This window comes from Xyrauchen texanus, chromosome 33 (assembly GCF_025860055.1).
Source record: "Xyrauchen texanus isolate HMW12.3.18 chromosome 33, RBS_HiC_50CHRs, whole genome shotgun sequence".
NCBI lineage: Eukaryota > Metazoa > Chordata > Actinopteri > Cypriniformes > Catostomidae > Xyrauchen > Xyrauchen texanus.
Window position 1 is genome coordinate 12,881,734 of NC_068308.1, and position 19,896 is coordinate 12,901,629.

The 19,896-nt window shown below is 36.8% G+C and overlaps 1 protein-coding gene across 1 annotated transcript; it reads left to right on the plus strand.

Moving 5' to 3' along the window:
* The first annotated feature begins 88 nt into the window (after positions 1 to 88).
* Positions 89 to 18,592, plus strand: ubtd1b (ubiquitin domain containing 1b). The gene is made up of 3 exons (XM_052103351.1): positions 89 to 864; positions 13,511 to 13,738; positions 16,842 to 18,592. The coding sequence occupies exons 1-3, from the start codon at positions 801 to 803 to the stop codon at positions 17,231 to 17,233; spliced, it is 684 nt and encodes a 227-aa protein (XP_051959311.1). The 5' UTR covers positions 89 to 800; the 3' UTR covers positions 17,234 to 18,592.
* Positions 18,593 to 19,896: the final 1,304 nt, after the last annotated feature.

Here is a 19,896-nt window from a genome sequence, read left to right on the forward strand (position 1 = left end):
ACTTTTGCAGGGGACTTTTGTAAATTGGAGTCACGTGGCCTGAGCGCGCATGCGCAGTACGCACCAGCAACGTCGTGAACTAGTTGGAAACATCAGAGGGGAAGAAAGGTGGACTGTCGAGAGATAAAGAAGATAGGCATATTTACGATGCGTCAGTATCTCGACGAATCATTAGGCGAGTACGGAATAAGTCATGGAGCCTAAATACTAGTGTTGTTGATGTAGTTTTCTTTCATACGGGACTTGTGACATAGGTATAAAGTTATTTGATGGTGCTCTGGCTAGGCTTAAAGTTAGCTCCTGGGAGAAAGCCAGAAATAACTCCGCGCAAGTCTCGTGCCAGAGAACTGATCGATCATCGCGAGCTCTGCGCGCGACCCTCAATTGTGATATTTGTTTTGTTTTGTTGTTTTTTTCGGTTGCAAGTTGTTAAAACTCGCTAGTAAGATTGTTCTATGGATGTGTAATCTATAATGGTTTAGTTAATTTGAGTTGTTTATAGTTTTTCGTGCGGCAAATCAAACGATAATAGAGTAGACGTGTATACAACTATACGTACTGTACTGGAAACATTACAAGCAGTCTGGAAAGAGCGAACCTGTAACCCGCCCGGATGCCATCTCAAGGTGATGTGGTGACACTTAGTAGCTAACATCAAAACATATCCACCCAACTTCTGCGTGTTTTATTGGACTAAAGGCACCCACGCTGGACACATGCCATATGTCACCCTGCCTTCTTGTGTAGAGAGACATTTTTATCAGCTGTCTTGAGATGTGGCCCGTGTTTGATTGACAATCATGGGAGGATGTGTGGGGAGAGAGCGCGCGGAGTCACGCGGAAGAACGCAGAGGAAACGTGGAGGTGAGACGTCAACACACACAAATACACTCAGGATCTGCGGTTAGACTTCTGGCATGCTGATTTGGATATTTGTTTAATTAAAAATATGCAAACTGTAAGTGTATTATTGACTTAAGCCTTTGTGAACACTAAACAAATGACACAAACACTAAAAGTGCCATGGTGTTCTTTGAAATACGTTGAAATACATTTCTAAAGTGAAACAAACATTTATTTTATGTAATATTTACTTGAATTCGCATAAACCTGTAAAGGAAAAACCTTGAAAATTTAAAGTGTTGACTATCCATTGACAAATGTATTTGTAGATTTTGGAACTGATGCAAGAGGAAGTTACCGTAACACTTCTGCTAACCGACCAAGCAAACACTGTTTTCGGCCGATGCTGGTAATCATAAAATGGCCCAATATTGTCAGATTAATTCGCCTGGCTGATAAATTGGTCAATCACTTATCTAAATAACATGGTGAAGGAATATGCTAATTATATAGTGCCAAGATCACCATCTGATGCCATCACTGTACAATGGTAATGCCAACTTGCTGTGTCACAATGTTGATCTGTCCCATTTCTAAAGCTCCTTGTCTCATTGTAGACATGACAATATTATCAGGTAGAGATAACATTGCTTCAGAGATCTGTAGAGAGATTCATAAGTGCAGGAACCTTTTTGGCTTTGAAACGTATCCTTAAAATCTTTTAAACGTTTGGCCATTATCAACTTCCTTATCAAATGTTGTAGCATAGGCCTATCTGTTTTTATTATTCTGTATGCATGTTGGTGCCCAGTTGTAGTGCAAACTGCAGTGTCCTATCTCTGGGCATGTCCCTGCATGTTTTCTCCCCACATGACAGTAGTGTCTGTTGTTTTGCATTTGGCATACCAAGCTATATTACAACTCAGACCACGTCCGCACTATTTTTCTCTATGTTTTGGCCTTTCGTCCACACTGAGATGGCATTTTTGACTGCGAAAATTTTGCTTTTTGAAAATGCTCTCTCAAGTGGATAAATTTAAAAACACCATCTTTGCATTGTAGTGTGGACAAGGGAAATGGAGACCAATTAAAAAACCAATCAAAATGGCGGCCCGTGTTTTAGTGCTGTTGTTGTGCCTGCTATCTACTGAAATAGCATAGTTTTTTCCCCAATTTGGCATGCCTAATTCCCAATGCTCTCTGGGTCTTCTTGGTGGCATAGTGACTTGCCTCAATCTGGGTTGCGTAGGACTGCCTCCGCATCTGAGACCATCAATCTGCACATCTTGTCACATGGCTTGTTGAGCCATGGAGATGTAGCTCATGTGATGGCTCACGTTGTTCTCCATGGCATCCACGTACAGTTCACCACGTGCCCCACCGAGTGCGAGAACCACATTATAGCAACCACGAGGAGGATGACCCTACCCACCCTAGCAACCGGGCCAATTGGTTGCTTAGGAAGCCTGACTGGAGTCACTCAGCATGCCCTGTATTTGAACTTGTGACTCCAGGAGTGGTAGGCAGCATCTTTACTCGCTGAGTTACCCAGGCCCCCTTTAATAGCATTGTTAAAGATAAATGTTACTTTGTACAATCTTCACATTGCATTCCTTCAAAGGCGATGGGAAGTTTACTTGTAATTGCTGTCAATTACAAGTAATTATGATTTTTTGCATGTGCAGTAAGGGGATTTAATAGTTTTTATTTGTTTTAGCGTGGACAAGCCACATTTTCTTTTCTTTGAAGCAAACGTTTACTTTTCATTCTCCAGTCAGTGACATCATCAGCAACAGTGACATACTTTTGACTTCTATCAGTGAAAGGTTGAGCGCAGTATCAGAGTACGCTGATGATACTGCAGCACACTGTATGGTTATCTGCAATTGCAGCTTGGTGTGTATGCTTGGTGCTAAACAGGAGATAAGATTTACAATTACAGCAGTGACCATTGCAACTGACCATGGTGTCTTTGCACTAATTCTTAATGAAACACTGGCTTACTGATGCAGTGTTTAAAATGATATTTTAACATAATAATACATATATACACCGATCAGCCACAGCATTAAAACCACCTGCTGTATTCTGTAGGTCCCCCTCGTGCCACCAAAATAGTGGCAGCCCGCATTGAGATGCTATTCTCCTCACCACAATTGTCAATATAAAACTGATCTCCTGGGATTTTCCAACACAATGGTGTATGAAATGTAGTGAGAAGAATATCATCTCTGAATACTATTCTGCGAGTTGATGCTGTTTTGGTGGCACGAGGGGGACCTACACAATATTAAGCAGGTGGTTTTAATGTTGTGGCTGATCGGTGTATATATTTTGAAACCAACAAACAACACCGCTGCTAGACAAAACACACATTTGTGTAGTTAGATTTTTGACTCAAAATCTTAGGCTTAAGTTATGGAGATATTGAAATGTTGAAAATTATTATAACTGTTTGAAATAGATTTTATATATATATATATATAATTTTATTATTATTATGAAAAAATAGTTTTTGCACATGATGGCACAAAAGTAAAAAAAAATAATTCTAATTTGGTAATATGATACTCAATAAACCTGTCTTATTAGAACAGTTGAAATTGGCTTTGCTATTTAATGACGTTTGAACATCGCAATTCAGTGGCTTTCTTTCAGTTGCCGAAGTATTGAGTACACTTGCATTTCCTGGAAGTCAATTTTACACTTCCAAGTAAAATGTTGGTTTGAAAAATTGCCAAAAAGAAACACCTCTCTTTAAAAATAAATCAGTGGATTGTTCTTTTGAGAGATGAAGGCTATTCCATGCACTACTGTCTTAACGGAAGAAATTAAACTGGATCTGACCAGGACAGAGAGTTTGACAAGTCCATCAGTCTCTAGTTTGAGAAACGGACTCCTCACTGGAGCCAAACACCAGTTTCATCTGCAACAGTGAAAAGAAGACACTGGGATTTGGACATTTTAGACATAGTTTCAAAAAATGTATTACATCTTTTGAAAGTGATATAGAAAACAGCAGATGAAATTGAAAATCTTAATAAACTTACTGCTAGAAAGGTGTCATTGCTGCAAGTGAGCAGAAACTTATGTTCAGCATTTACTGTAATCAAAATAGTAATTTATAACTTTATAAGTGTGTACTGTCATTCTTAATAAATTTGAAAGAATCCTTGGTGAAGAAAATTATTTTCTTTACAAAAACATAGAAATATTATTTTGATTCCGAACTTTTTAATGGGAGTGTTTATAAAGGAAGACCAGGGCAAGTTGTCACACGGGGAAGTTGTCTCAAGGACCATAGCTTAGTAATGATAACATTTGGAGTCAAAAGTCCAATAACAACATGTGTGTTTTGTCAGTTAGTTTTAAATGCTAGTTAAAAATAAAATTATTCACAAATCTAATGATTTTGTCAATTTTACCATCTGAAGTAAATTTTCATTGTATTTTTGTAGTAGCTCTTTGGTAAACAAGTGAAATCTGGTAAAGTGGTAATCAAATCCCACTGGCGTACAATTCAAAAAAGGGTCATCTGTATAATGAAGGCAGTTTTTTACCAAAAGGTTTAAACATGTTCTTAGGACCAAGGAATTTTCCAACTCATGTAAGGGCATGTTCTCTTATTTTTAAGGGGGCAAGTTATCACATGTGTTGAATTTCATAAATGTATAGACGTTTATCAATTACAATATTTATTGGCCGAAACAATGTTTTTATGTTTTTGTCCAAATTGTTTAACATTTTACATTTTGGCAAAAAAACCTTTAGGCCTAATAGGTTATTATTTAATGCATGCAGAGATTTAAAGAGAGGCGTATAATTTGTTTTGGTGGTTGTAATGGTGTGGTTACAGAATCACGTGTTCTCCCAATGTTCATCTGAAACCTACGATTTTATTGCGACAACTTGCCACATATTGTTTGACAACACACCCCACTATTGGGAAATTTGTCACAAAACCTCAATGTGTGTTCCATGAACTGTATCTTTTTTTCCTGGGCAATATCTGTGAAAATGTTCAATAACTTTTTTTGTAGCTCAGACTTTATGGTTGTGGTATAAAGCTATGCATAAACATTTTTTATTAACCTATTATCAGAAATATTTAGCCTGACCTCATTTGCAAAAGTTTTACAAATCAAAATGACATGCTGTATTATACGTTTGGTGGCAGTTTCCAAGTGAATTATCCTGCGGGGGGTGCCAAAAGCGATTGAAATAATAAAGTTTTTTGTGTTTTGATAAAATAATATAGTGGGGTTTGAGTAATAGAGTGAAAAATACGTGTTTATGAAGTCATAAACAGCCATAGTGCCTGTTGCTTTGTGTGAAAGTGAATAAAATGCACCGTTTTTGTAGCGCCTCTAGTGTTAATTTCACCAGAAAACTGAGGCAAATGTAGAAAGCGGCACTTAAATTTGTTATAGTAATGTTCATTCCATTAGACTAGGTTGGAAATATTTGCTGGAGTAAAAAGTGTGTTACCAAGACCCTGTATGTGTGTGTATATGTATATTTATTTATATATAAAACAGTCTTTGATACTTAAGGGGGGAGGACGTATCTCGTGTTCCTGCATATAATGTTGAAACACTGGGTGGGGGAGAAGAATATGCCCCTGCTTGTGTTGTGTGTTGGGGATGTAACTAGAGAGTTACAGGAATGGAATGCAACGTTATCGTCCACCCAAGAGTTCTTTGCCTCAAGACGTACAGAGAGCTGCTAACATTTGCTTATCATTTGACTAGACATATTAATTGGCGAACTTTGTCTGTCATATTTTGCAATACACATCTACATTATCTCTTGTGGCATAAGTCATAACCATAAAGTGTACTAAGATCTTTGACTTCCTGCTGACTCTTGTGTTTTTCTTGTGCTCTTCGAACACAGAGTTAATGTTTAAAGAGGTCATATAATGGTACATGCACTTTTTCAAGTTGATTGTACTGAAATGTGTGTTGGCTGTGCCTGTACACAACCATCCTATTATGATAAAAATCCATCCAGTGTTTTTGTTTTAATCTCCTTATATATTTTCCCCTGCCTCAAATCGAGCCGTTCGACCGTGTGACGTCACACGGTTGGACGCCCCTCCCAGGATTGTTGATTGACAGCAGTGTTTCAACACAGACCCGCCCTCGCTCGTGAGTGAGCGGTCAATCATAGTCCGTCATCATTGTTGATACACTGGAGCAGAATGGCGCCTAAGCGATTGTGGGTGTTCTGTTCTTCGGTGTAATAACGAACACAGCAGTCATTTTGATGTTCCTAAATCTGAACCGCTGAAGATGCAGTGGCTGAGTTTTGTTTACGATGGTAATATTCCCCACGAGCAACGTCAATGCGTTCATGTTTGCGCGAATCATTTTTCACCAGACTGCTTTATAAACGAGGGTCAGTATAAAGCTGGTTTTGCTAAGAAGCTGCTGCTGAAAAAAGATTCGGTACCAACTATTTATATTCCCTCTGCACCTCCAGAAGTAGTAAGTGTAACGTTTTATTAACCTTTATATTAATCTTTGCAAATCGCTTGCATGCTTCACAATGAATGTGGCCAATGTTTACGTTCTCAATATAATTCATAATCCCACATTTATAATGAACAACGCGTTATGGTTATTGTGTTATTAAAATCTGTGTACGCAGGTGTTACAGTTAACATGGTAACAAGTTACACCTGGTTTACTTGTATGTTACTGATTAAGAAGTAATGTCAAAAAAACAGTTATACGGAGAATATCTCCAGAACGGAGGGCCGGGGTGACCAAAGCTCATTATCATTTAAAGTCATATGCTCTGAAACGGCGTGCTGAAAACGGAGCTGTTTTTGAGCAGGTAAAATTAGTGTTTTCTTAAAATACTAATGAGAATTTTTAATAAAAGAATATTACAAAGTTTTCATTTAGACCCTAAAGATTCATATGAACTTGTACAAAAATGGCATTCTATGACCCCTTTAAAGAGTTTCTTTTGGAGCTCTTCACATTGCCAGTGGTCTCTTTTATTTGACCAAACCATTGCAATGTAAATGCAGCCGTTTGTGGCATTTTTCTGCCTGTCACGTCAAAAGGACTTGCTGCTTTTAAGTTGCTTTTGAGGGCTTCAGTAGAATGAAAGAAATTTCCTAGAATCCAATGCGACGTGAAAATGTCAATAATGCCCATCCATCATTCCCTTAGTGCACTGTTATACTGTCAGGTGAAGTGAGGCATTCTGGGCAGAACAACACTTGAGTAAATCCTGAATGTGTGTAACCTGATTACTTATTACACCTAAGCTGCCCATGCTATAAATAATGTGTTTGGATGAAAGGTGACCTTTTGAGCATTTGGCTACAGCTGGAGCATCTACAGGATGGGAGCAACTGAGTCACTTGCGTTAACCTTGCAAACACTCCACCCACACACTGTCTAGATTTAGTCACTTCCTTATCAAACCTTTGGCAGATTTATTATTATTATGGTAACACGTTACAATCATGTTGTATACATTCTGTCAACATGATAATTAACATGAACTAGCAAGATCATTTACACAATGTTGAAGTGGCCAATCCAGGCTTACGAAATGTGAGTCGTGCCAGAAACCACTGACTCTAAAGCATATTGGTTGGATTGTGGTGGTTTTAATTCCTTTAAGAAATTGAATGAAAACTAACTGAATTGTTTGCAGAACGTAGGCCTAACTGAAAACATATAAGAAGTCCCTTTCAATTGTTCTGAAGTGAAAACATTATTTTAAAATGCTGGTTTCAATATTTATTTATTTTTTAATCAAAAATAATTTTAAGAAACTTTGTATGTACTGTGTTTTTAATCACTAGGCCTATCACATTTTAGCCTGGTTTTTCGGCATGAAAGTTGGAATGGTGTCAAGTCCCCTCAAAAAAACAAAAACATGAACTAACAATGTGCTACACATTTACAGCCTTTATTAATCTTGATGAATCTTAATTATTACATGTACTAATACAGTACATTTAACATTAAAAAACTGCATACATTGGAAATAATGCATTATGAACTAACAAGAACAATGAACTATTGTATTTTGATAAATTAACATCAACTAATATTAGGAAATGCTGTGAAAAATCATTGTTCTTTAACGATTTTTAACAAATAGAACCTTATTGTAAAGTGTTAGTGTTATTTTTATTGCAACAGTCTTTTAACAGAAGGAATGAATTGCTCAATGGCAAATGTAACGGAAAGACCCCTTTATAAGCACTTCCCCTAACAGCTACTGTAGGACTTTTTGATATCCAGTACAAGAGTAGTTTGGCTGTGCCTTCTGGAAGTTTCCTTCTGCATTAATAATAATGCCAAATTGCTCAAAAAATAATGTCATTACCCTTACTTAATTGACTTTGAGAAGATTTCACAAGCAATTGAATTTCTTTCATTCAGATTGTCAGTTTCATTCAGCAAGCATAATTCGTTTTAACTCAAATTTATTAGGATTGTCAAACTAAATTTGCTAATGTTTTATGTTGGTCCAACTTAATTCATTTGTATTAATCATTAGTATATGCCGGGTGAGCAAGTGTAAGGACAGTGAAAGTGTTATGTCAATTGAATAGCAACTGCTTACAGCGCTAAGCAACACTCAAATCAAACATCACTAGAGTGAAAGTCCATCCTAAACTTAAGCATGAGTGCCAATCTTTACCACAGTGGTAACCCCCGAAACTCCAGCCTAACAGACAATCTCTTTAAATACCAATATAACCGAGCATTAAAGCATGCTAGCAAATTGAAATCCCCTGCTCAGTTTCATCAATGCTCAGTAAAGGATTAATATAGTCCAAACTCAAATGGATTGAGTAAACTTCAATTTTACAAATGTAATTGGATAGAATACAATGAAATCAAGTTGTGACAAAATGTTCTAGAATTGTGTTGCTTTAGTTCATTTTAATTGAGTGAACTGAACAACCTGAAAAAATAGACATGTTAATGTTTTCTAGAGGCCTTGTATATATAAGATAAAATGCTATTGTATTTAAGATTGTTTTTATTGATTTATTATAGTCACTGCCCTGAAATAGCAATAGCACATTTATTTCCCTCTAGCATACAGGTGAAAGAGAAATAAAAAGCATTTATTTTGACCAAAAAAAAAGACCAGATGCATCCATCTTGCGGTGGCCTAGACTTGTTAAGACTGGGATCTGTTTGTTTTACTTTTTAGCTCAAATTAGGACATCCAAAAAAGAACAAACAGGCATGTGGTGGTGCATTCATTACCTTCAATACCAAATGCTAAAAACAAAAGCAGGCAATACTGGGGACAATCCGATGAAACAAAATTGCAAACTGTTTTGTTTGTTACCTTGAAGCCAAATTGGTGTTTCTCCACCACACCCAGCTTCAACATTACAAACAGGGTCAGCCACAATAACATTTGCAAATACACAAGTCTATTGTCCCATTTATTTTATTTGCTCATGTATTGTATTTGTAATGTTACTTGCATATACACTCACTGAGAACTTTATTAGGACCACCTGTACACCTATTTATGTGATAATCTAATTAGCCAATCGTGTGGCTGCAGTGTATATATCATTCAGATACGGGTCAGGAGCTTCAGTTAATATTTACATCAACCATCAGAATGGGCAAAAAATTTGATCTCAGTGATTTGGATCAGTGGGATGATTGTTGGTGCCAGATAGGCTGGTTTGAGTGTTTCTGTAACTGCTGATCTCCTGGGATTTTCCCACACAACAGTCTCTAGAGCTTATCTGAATGGGGCGAAAAACAAAAAACATCCAGTGAGCGGCAGTTCTGTGGACGGAAACACCTTGTTGATGAGAGGGGTCAACAGAGAATGGCCAGACTGGTTCGAGCTGACAGAAAGGCTACAATAACTCAGATAACTGCTCTGTAAAATTGTAGTGAGCAGAATAGCATCTCAGAAAGCACAACACCTAAAATCTTGAGGTGGATGGGCTACAACAGCAGAAGACCACGATAGGCACTTAAGGACCAAAGTGTTCCTAATAAAGTGCTCAGTCAGTGTACATCAGGCCTTGTATGATTATGTAAGTTTCATCTGTACCAATTGCCAATGTGTTGGGCTCAACATATCATTGTTGTTTCAAAACAAAGGCTTTATTTGACAAGATAGCAAGGGGCTGGGAAGTGATGTTTAGAGTTTAGTCATTGTCCTCAGGATTGTTGAGCTATATTAACTGTGTAGATGTAGTCTGTTATTTTTCAGCTTAAGTGATCAACCCATATGGGAGGGATGTATTTGCAGACAAACAGTCAAAAACACACAACCTTTGCTCAGCCATATGTACTCGAGTATGTGTATTTTTCACACACACTCATCTGCCTTTGAGACTAAAGTGTATAGTTGCCTGACTTTGATCCATGGGCATATGCATTATTAATACTAATCAACAGGTGCCTTTTAGGGTGCTTTCACACTAGCACTTTTGGTGCGCACTCGGGGTCGAATGACGTCAAAGTTTGGTTCTTGTGAACGCTGTTTTCCGCACCCACGAACCGCACTCGGGCCCACTTGAACTGTACCCCAGACCAAAAGGTGGTCTGGGGTACAGTTCATGTGAACTCTGGTACGGTTCATTGCTGATATGAATGCAGTAGTACAAATCGAGGAAGTGAAACGCTTGTGATGATGTGTAATTTGCATCTTTGCAGGTTCGCGATAGCAAATATTATGGTATAATGCATTTCTGATCTCGCAACACATCTGTGGGCTCGCGGCAGACAAACGCTAACATTCATCATGTCATTGCACATTCAATGCATCCACGGCAGACAAACACAAGTCTTATTCTGTGCATGGCAAGTTTTCGTAGTAAATCCAATGAGACAAACTTTAATACTTCTCTTAATACAGTCGACTTCTTGAGTTGTTACCTAGTTACAGTGGTAAACAGCTTCTGCTTGTACTCGCGTTGATGACGTAGCCGGACCGTGGTTCGGACACGAATAATATGATATGAACAGAGGGGAGGGGGTGGAAATGAACTCTGGGTCGTCCATGCAATCGAACCAAGTGTAAAAGCACTCGTATATAGCTGGGTCCAGTTTCTTCAACTTAAAAGCTTAGGAAATGTTCAATTTAATTTAACCAAGTTTCAATTTGCATCTTTATTTATTTATTTGGAGCCATGTTTAACCATTTCAACCATTTTTTTCCACAATTATTAACAGTTTACCAATACAGTGATTTTATAGTTGGAGGTTACTGATTAGTTGTGTTGTTGGCTGTTGTGGGCATTTCCACTGCTGAATGCTTTAACATTAAAGAGCACAATGGCCTGGTCCCAAAAGTAAGAATACTAGTAATTTTTTCCATAGACATACATATGTCTATGTATTTGCAATAAAATGTTAATATATTGTTGCTATACGTCAACAGATGTAAATCAATAGTTTAAATTTTTTAAATGCCAAAATCAGCAACGTTTGTTGTAAATGAATGACTTCCGGAATGACAAGTCGCTGTATGTTTGAATGGTGCTTGAGACATCAGTTCTGCTGCTCAACGTTTTCTCTTTGCTCTCTGTTATGATTGTTGAAGTTGTATGGAGTTTCCTTTGTGTCTTTATTATTCAATCAAACATACTTTGTTTGAGAGTAAAATTTATTATTTTGTAATTAAAAAAAATAAAAGAGTGCAAAAAGTCTTCTAAATGCTCAAAAATAAAGAAGTTGATAACAAAATTATTTGCAGTGCGTGTAATCTTTTGAAAACTTTTTTTTTTTTTGTGCACTTCAAAAACTTTTCATCACAAACCCACACATTTTGCTCTCTTTTCTGCTGTCTTTTTTGCCGCTGTAAATATTTTGCTTGCGAAGTTGAAAAGTTTTGCTTAGTGAAGTTGAAAAGTTTTGCTTGCGCGTAAAGCTGTACCTCAGTGGGCGGTCTCTAACAACCAGATGAAAGGCCTTTTTCTATTGGTCACCCTCGATTGAAGTGACCGGTTGGCCACGCCCATTACAGTTTCCGCCGCTGCTGCTGCTGCCATCATCGTCGCACTGCGGTCAAGCCAGCCGTGGTTTGAAAATACACGGTCAAGCCAGCCGCCAAAAAAGAAGTGTGTCGCCTATTACTATGAATACGGTAATTTCAGTAACAGCACAGAAAGAACGCTTTCAGAGCACTTGAGTTGCCCAGATCGATCCGTCCGTCTGTCTATCTATCTTTTTTCTTTCTTTCTATGTCTTTTTTATCTATCTATCTATCTATCTATCTATCTATCTATCTATCTATCTATCTATCTATCTATCTTTTTTCTTTATTTCTATCTATCTATCTATCTATCTATCTATCTATCTATCTATCTATCTATTTCTAAAGGCCAAATTTCTAATAAGTACAAAAAACTAATGGTCAGTTCTTGTAGGGGACGTCCCATACCATACAGTATACTCAACTCATATCAAACCAGTTTACTGTAGCATTTTGGAGAAATGTCACATTATTTGACTTCTGAGGCCCATAAAGACCTCATTTCTAATAAGTAGAAAAAACTAATGGTCAGTTCTTATACGGGACGTCCCATACAGTATACTCACTTCATATCAAACCATTTTACTGTAGCATTTTGGAGAAATGTCACATTATTTGACTTCAGAGGCCCATTAATACCTCATTTCTAAGTAGAAAAAAATAATGGTCAGTTCTTATACGGGACGTCCCATACTGGGCTGGCTTGACCGTGTATTTTCAAACCACGGCTGGCTTGACCGCAGTGCGACGATGATGGCAGCAGCAGCGGCGGGAAACTGTAATGGGCGTGGCCAACCGGTCACTTCAATCGAGGGTGACCAATAGAAAAAGGCCTTTCATCTGGTTGTTAGAGACCGCCCACTGAGGTACAGCTTTACGCTAAGCAAAACTTTTCAACTCGCAAGCAAAACTTTTCAACTCGCAAGCAAAATATTTACAGCCGCAAAAAAGACAGCAGAAAAGAGAGCAAAATGTGTGGGTTTGTGATGAAAAGTTTTTGAAGTGCACAAAAAAAAAAAAAGTTTTCAAAAGATTACACGCACTGCAAATAATTTTGTTATCAACTTCTTTATTTTTGAGCATTTAGAAGACTTTTTTGCACTCTTTTATTTTTTTTAATTACAAAATAATAAATTTTACTCTCAAACACAGTATGTTTGATTGAATAATAAAGACACAAAGGAAACTCCATAAAGTTGTTGTTCACCTGGCTTTTATGTAAAAATGTCCTATTTCATCCATTAAACTATAAGAATTTGAAGGCAATGAATGTCCATTCTTGTTTATTACACTATTACTTTTACATTCTATTTAATCCCCTTTGTTGCCTGAGAAGTATCGATACAAAATGCAATTGGAAAGTCTTTTGTTTGCATGTGTGATATATAATGTATGTTCAAAGCAAATGAGTTTGATTTATCTGTCTTTAAAATAACCTCATTGTAATTTTATTTAAGTAGAGCCCTGGCCAAATCTAAATCAAAAATAATTGGGTGTTTCTTTGATATCATGAGTCATCAAAGCTACCCAGTCTTGCAAGTTTTAGTTTGTTTTTAGCAACATTCAGCTGTGCTGTTATTCCAAGCTCATTTATAGAAATACTGTGTAGCCAACACATCTCACACAGTGATGGTTGTGGTAATTCTTAAATCATCTCCAACTAAAGGTCGTAACGAGCCCCTGAAGAAAGACAAGCCAAAATGGAAGAGCGACTACCCCATGACGGAGGGGCAGCTCCGGAGTAAGAGAGATGAATTCTGGGACACCGCTCCAGCATTTGAGGGACGGAAGGAGATCTGGGATGCCCTGAAAGCTGCCTCTGTGGCTTTGGAATGTAATGATCAAGAGCTGGCACAGGCTATAGTGGATGGAGCCAGTATCACATTACCACATGGTGAGAGTCGTTAATTTACCCTGTGAATATGGTGAATGATTGGTTGTGAATAAAATCAAGTTTCATTACATTGGGAATGTGGAAGAATAGCATTGTGGTTTGTTGGTTTTTGGCAGTAAAGAAATAGTTGATTCATCTTTTACTCAACCACATGTTGTTGTAAACCCATTTCAATTTATTTCATCCTTAGAACAAATAAAGATTTTAGGCAGATTGTATAGGTTGTTTTCCAAACAATAAAAGTGTAATTTTTAATTTTAAAAAGGGAGGGGGGGCTGCCAATCTCCAAAAATGACAAAAAAAAAAAGCATAATAAAAGCTATATAAAAATTGTCCATGTGTGCTATATTCCAAAAGTTCTAAAGCCATTCAGTAACTTAGTCTGAGTAACCAACTAAAGTGTAAGTCAGCTGAAATTCAACAGTTCTTTCATCTCATTTGGCACAATATTCAAACATGTCGTGTTGCAATTAGTCATGTGACATGTGAGAACCAATGATATTTGTCATTACTGGCAAATCATAATCATTCAGATACTGTGATGTGATCGTATCAGATACCAAATTAGATTTGAAAGCTGTGGTGGAGAATTTTCAGTAAGTATTGGCTGACATTTCAGTCCATTTCTCACACAAAACAAGTTATGGGAATCCTTAGTAACTTAATGAATGTGGTTCCGATACCTCTTAACGATTCTTGTTCCATTAACAATTCTTTTTGTGCTTTTAAGGAATAAATATAAAAAAACTGATATGGTCAACTGATATGGGTTTTGGTATATGGCCGATGCCAATATCCAGAGAGCAGTACGGCTGCCGGCCAATATATCACAATTTATTAAATGTAATAAAATACTTTTATACTTTTTTTTATTTTATACTAATGTTAACTTTATTTAGCTCTATATTTACTACAAATATTTAACTTTGAAAAGGTAATAATAATTTTTAAAAAATTCAAATGTTGTAATTTGTTTGCACATTAAGAAATTAATATATTAGGAAGATGGAAATAAAATAACAGTGCACACAATAGTCCAGCATGTCTATTAGCAATTGCATTTTCTCACAAAAGACCAAATAAAAAAATGTTTTTACTTGGTGCATAGTGAATATGACATTTTCATGTGCCAATCCAGCATGAAGCAATCTCCTGACAACTGTAAGTTTACATAACCCCGATTGCCTGCTTGGAGTGTCATGGACTGACAGTCATGCAACATTGAGTTTTGATTCAGGCTGATAAAATTGCATGCTTTATGTGGAGATGTACATGAGCCTTTATATTATTTGACAAGACAGTTAAAAGTTACAGGAAACTGTTGAGGAGAGAGAGAGAGAATGATGAAACATGCCAGCACTTTATACGTCATGAGCTGCGGCGCCTCAGTTGAGGCTCTGATACACAGGACATTTTAAATGAGACGTAGTTGTACACCCGTCTTTTATTGTAGTAGTTACATGATGGCACGTAACAACAAAACCAACCTGTGAATTGGCTGACACCACTGATTACAACAAAACTCATAATGTGGGTCTTAACCACACAATCATATCAACAATCATCAAAGGATTACTAACAAGCCTTAAGGACACATAACAGCAACAATTGGTTCATTTCGAGTCCGACATAATTAAAGCAATGATTTGCGGTTCATTAAGCATTTCATTCACAAAAATAACAGCTCATAAGTCATTTGCTCGGGAAGCAAACTACACTGGTAGTGCAATATGTGAGTGAGAGTAATCCATTTGAAAATCAGACTAAAGTAGTTGCACTGTATGTTTCACACTGATGATTTGTTAGTGGTGTTGCAGTGCTTCTGAATGGTATCACAGGATATTCTGTCAGAGTATTTTAGTGCAGTGTACTATTTACTTTCGAGAACTGTTAATGGAACTAAAGGTCATGAAAATCATCCAGTTCTGCTATTTAAAAACAAATGGAACCGGTTCTGAATAAGAACCTGTTCTTTGTTCCCAACACTATAGAAGATTATTGTATTGCTTCAGAAGACTTGAAATACTGTGTACAATTGTGTTTATGATACTCTTATGGAGCATTTTTGTCCTTTTGGCAGCTTGGCAGCACCAATTACTATCTACTAATATAAAAAACTAATGGCAGAATGTGAGTAAATGATCCCCAAATAAAAACATTTCAGGGAACTGTTTCTTTAATTACCTCATTAGATATACCTCATCATTGACCATGTTTACATGCACTTAAGAAGACTGTTTATTCCAGAAATATGCAGTAAGCAGTGTTCTGAAACGTCATGTAAACAAGAACGTCTATTTCCTTACACCGTTTAAAGGATTAAGAGAAAGCGGACTGACATTCCCAGAGAACTTGGCTTATGTGGCCATGTAAATGCATAAGCAACATTTTAACAGGTTTTTGAAGAGTACGCATGTGCATGGAACAGACTGGAAAACAAACGTCATAGGATGAAGCCCAGCTACAAGTCAACACGGTGGAAAGAACATTTCTGGTAGTACAGTAGAAAAAGCACACACTATAAACTATACCCATTTATACACAACAATGTAAAATATCGACTGTCGACTGTCAAGGAGGAAACACCACTATTGCAGTGCAATTCCATTGCAGATTGTGATAGAAAGTTCAGGAAATAATTACTGCAACAACTCTAAAATATCTGTAAATAAAGCGTAGCAATGGGGAATAATATAGTGAAGTCTTCCACAGATCCCATGTTTGTTATTTACACAAGCGTTGAAGGGAAGTTAAATTGCTGTGGAGAAAGCTGCTTACTGACCGAGATGCATGTATACGGGAGTAAAGATTACGCTGCATGTAAACTGGAATGCTTCTTTCTCGCTCCACTTTCTGGAGTCCACGTTAATGTAGTCATTGTTTAACCCTGTATGGCTTGTTTTGAATTGCAATGAATTACTTGCCTGGCCTAGAGGGGAAGTTGTATTGCACCACAATTGTTATATAACCTCTTTCTTTAATGTATATAACATTAAGTGTAGGCAGTCAAAATTGTCAAAAATGTTGACCTGCATTGTTGCAGCTGTAGCATTGTTGTTTTGCCCCTATCATTGATGGTTGTTTGTACTGTCAACCACTCTAGGCTCCCTGACGGAGTGCTATGATGAACTCGGCAACCGTTACCAGCTACCGGTATATTGCCTGGCCCCACCTGTCAATCTGATTACAGAGAGAAGCGAGGAAGACCTGTCAGACAACCCTGAGCCCCAGACAGCACAGAAGAAAGAGTTCCAGTTAAAGGTTCGGCTCTCCACCGGCAAAGACCTGCGCCTGAACGCCAGCATGACCGATACCATTGGCCTGCTGAAAAAGCAGCTGCTGGCTCACGAGGACATTGATGTGGCTCACCAGCGCTGGTTCTTCTCTGGGAAGCTTCTCACAGACAAAACCCGCCTACAGGACACCAAGATCCAAAAAGACTTTGTTATCCAGGTCATCGTGAACCAACTGTCAACAGAAATTACGGAGAGATAAAGGACCAAACTATAGCATTTAGAGTAAAAGAAAAGACTTCTCAAACGCATAAAGCGTTTTGCACAGACTCCATTTGCTGCTTCTGAGTGTCTTTGTGTACCATGAAAGAGTGAAATTAGATTATTAAACGTTGATCCTGCTGTTCATGAGTCATGTTCCTGGTGGAGTTTCATAGGGATAAATTCATGATTCACAGCGAGACACTAAGTGGATCAAGTTCCCTTCAAGTCAACATCTAAAAAACAAATAAACTAACCGAACAGATTGCATCTTTGCGAACTTGAGCAAAAGTGCCAACATGACTGGCTGGAATATCAATCTTGGTAGAAAAGTACACTGATTTCAGTCCCTTCACTATGCATATCCTGCAAAGCCTAATTTTCCAAATTTTAGGTTTACTGGACCTACCTGTACATGGTAGTCTGAAAGTGATCTCAACTTTTTGTTCTGTTATTTTTATTTAGTTCTTAATAGTAAGATAATCTAACCTGAGCTTCTTTTTTGCACACTTCAAAAAGTATCTTTGTATAGTAGTGCCTTGAAAGAGTAAAAGTAGGTTTTTATTTTGCTTTGAATGCATATTCAGCCTGGTGATGGTTTTTAATGAATATTTATTTAAAACACTCTGTGTTTATAACTGATGAGCACAATCCCGCACTTGCTATGCAATCTTATAACAGTTAGGGGGAAAAATAACCGATATAAGTAGTCAATCTACACTTTCTGGCACTGTTAATATAAAGACACATTTAATTGAGCGTAATGCTATATATCTTGCCATTCAAGAGCATCTCTATCTCTTGGAACAGCTGAATCTCAGTGCCCATCCCTGTAGATTATTGATCATTCGATGAAACCGTATTGCTGCCTCTTAAAGAATTATCAGTTTAATCGGTTTAATGGCTGTCTGACTTCTATGTTAAGTGTCTGTTCCTCTTTTATAGTTGTGTTTTGCTGTAAGTGCTCAGGCTGCAATTAAAACATCACATACACTACCGGTCAAAAGTTTTGAAACACTTGACTGAAATGTTTCTCATAATCTTACAAATCTTTTGATCTGAAGGCGTATGCTTAAATGTTTGAAATTAATTTTGTAGACAAAAATATATTTGTGCCACCATGTTAATTAATTTCATTATAAAACTAAACTTTAATAATAAAAAAAAAGTTTTTGAAATTGATGACTTGGACAAAATAATAAAGAAAAGCAGCCAATAAGTGCCCAACATAGATGGGAACTCCTTCAAAACTGTTTAAAAAGCATCCCGAGATGATACCTTGAAAGGGTGACTACTTTGAAGATGTTAAAATATAACACAGTTTTGATTTATTTTTGACTTTACTATTATTCTAAAATGTGAAGGGAAGCAAGCGGGAACCCCCCAATTATAATAAAGAATAAGTGTTTCAAAACTTTGACCGGTAGTGTACATATTGTAAATATTTATTTCTGTATTTTATTTTATATTTAGATTCTGAACTACCTTTTATTCTGATTATTTTTAATAACCTAGAATAACACTTTACTGCTAAGTTTTCTTAAACCTTCATCTGTGGCATTTCAAGCTGCAAAAATCTGTTTTGTTTATAATTAATCAAGTTAAGTATGCATTCATAACATTTCATAAGAATCTCTTTAAAGAAGGAAGCCCTGAAATGGCTCAGCAACTTGTTCACATATTTCCAAACAGTGAATTCTTAAAGGAATATTCCGGGTTCAATACAAGATAAGATCAATCAACAGCATTTGTGGCATAATATTGATTACCACAAAAATACATTTTGACTTGTCACTCCTTTTCTTTAAAAAAAATATCTGGGTTCCAGTGATGCACTTACAGTGGAAGTCAATGGGGCCAATTCGTAAAGGTTAAAATACTCACTGTTTCAAAAGTATAATCACAAGACACAACAATATGTGGGTTTACATGATTTTAGTTTGATAAAATCGCTAGCTGACATTTTCTATGTACTTCGTTGCCATGATATAATGTCAACAAAACCTAAAACAATGGAAGAAAAGAAGATTTAAACAACTTTACAGCTCAAATAATACACAAGTTTTAACAGAATAATTAATAATAAGTGCTTTTTATAAAATTATAGGCATCACATTTCTGCCTTTATACCCTCCAAAAGCTTAACTTGTATTGAATCCAGAATATTCCTTTAATGTCCATTCATGTTAATGTGAACGAAAACGTGTCTTATCCTTAACTAAGTTGTGCAGGTTTTCTGTTTCATACATTTTAAAATAGACACCATTTCATTGTACTGTGATGTAATCACTTGCTAACCTTTGCTGTGTAAAGTTATAGCCAATTTTACAACTTGATTCCCATGATGATGTAACGTCAACAAAAACCCTAAAATGACAAAAAATGAAGATTTAAACAACTTCAAAGCTCAAAAAAATCACGAGCTTTTATAGAAGAGCATAAACGCATTCAAGTGCTTTTTTTTTTTTTAGAAAAGGAGGGACAAGTTGCAATAATATTTTGTGGTAATCAACATTATGCTACAAATGCTGTCGATTGAGCTTAACTTGTATTGAACATGTTGGTTTTAAATGGGTGCTATCATCAGCAGCATTGTTGTCCTGTCAGTTACCTCAGAAAATAATTTTGACTCGTGTGTTTATGCAGATTTCCATTGTAAGTGTA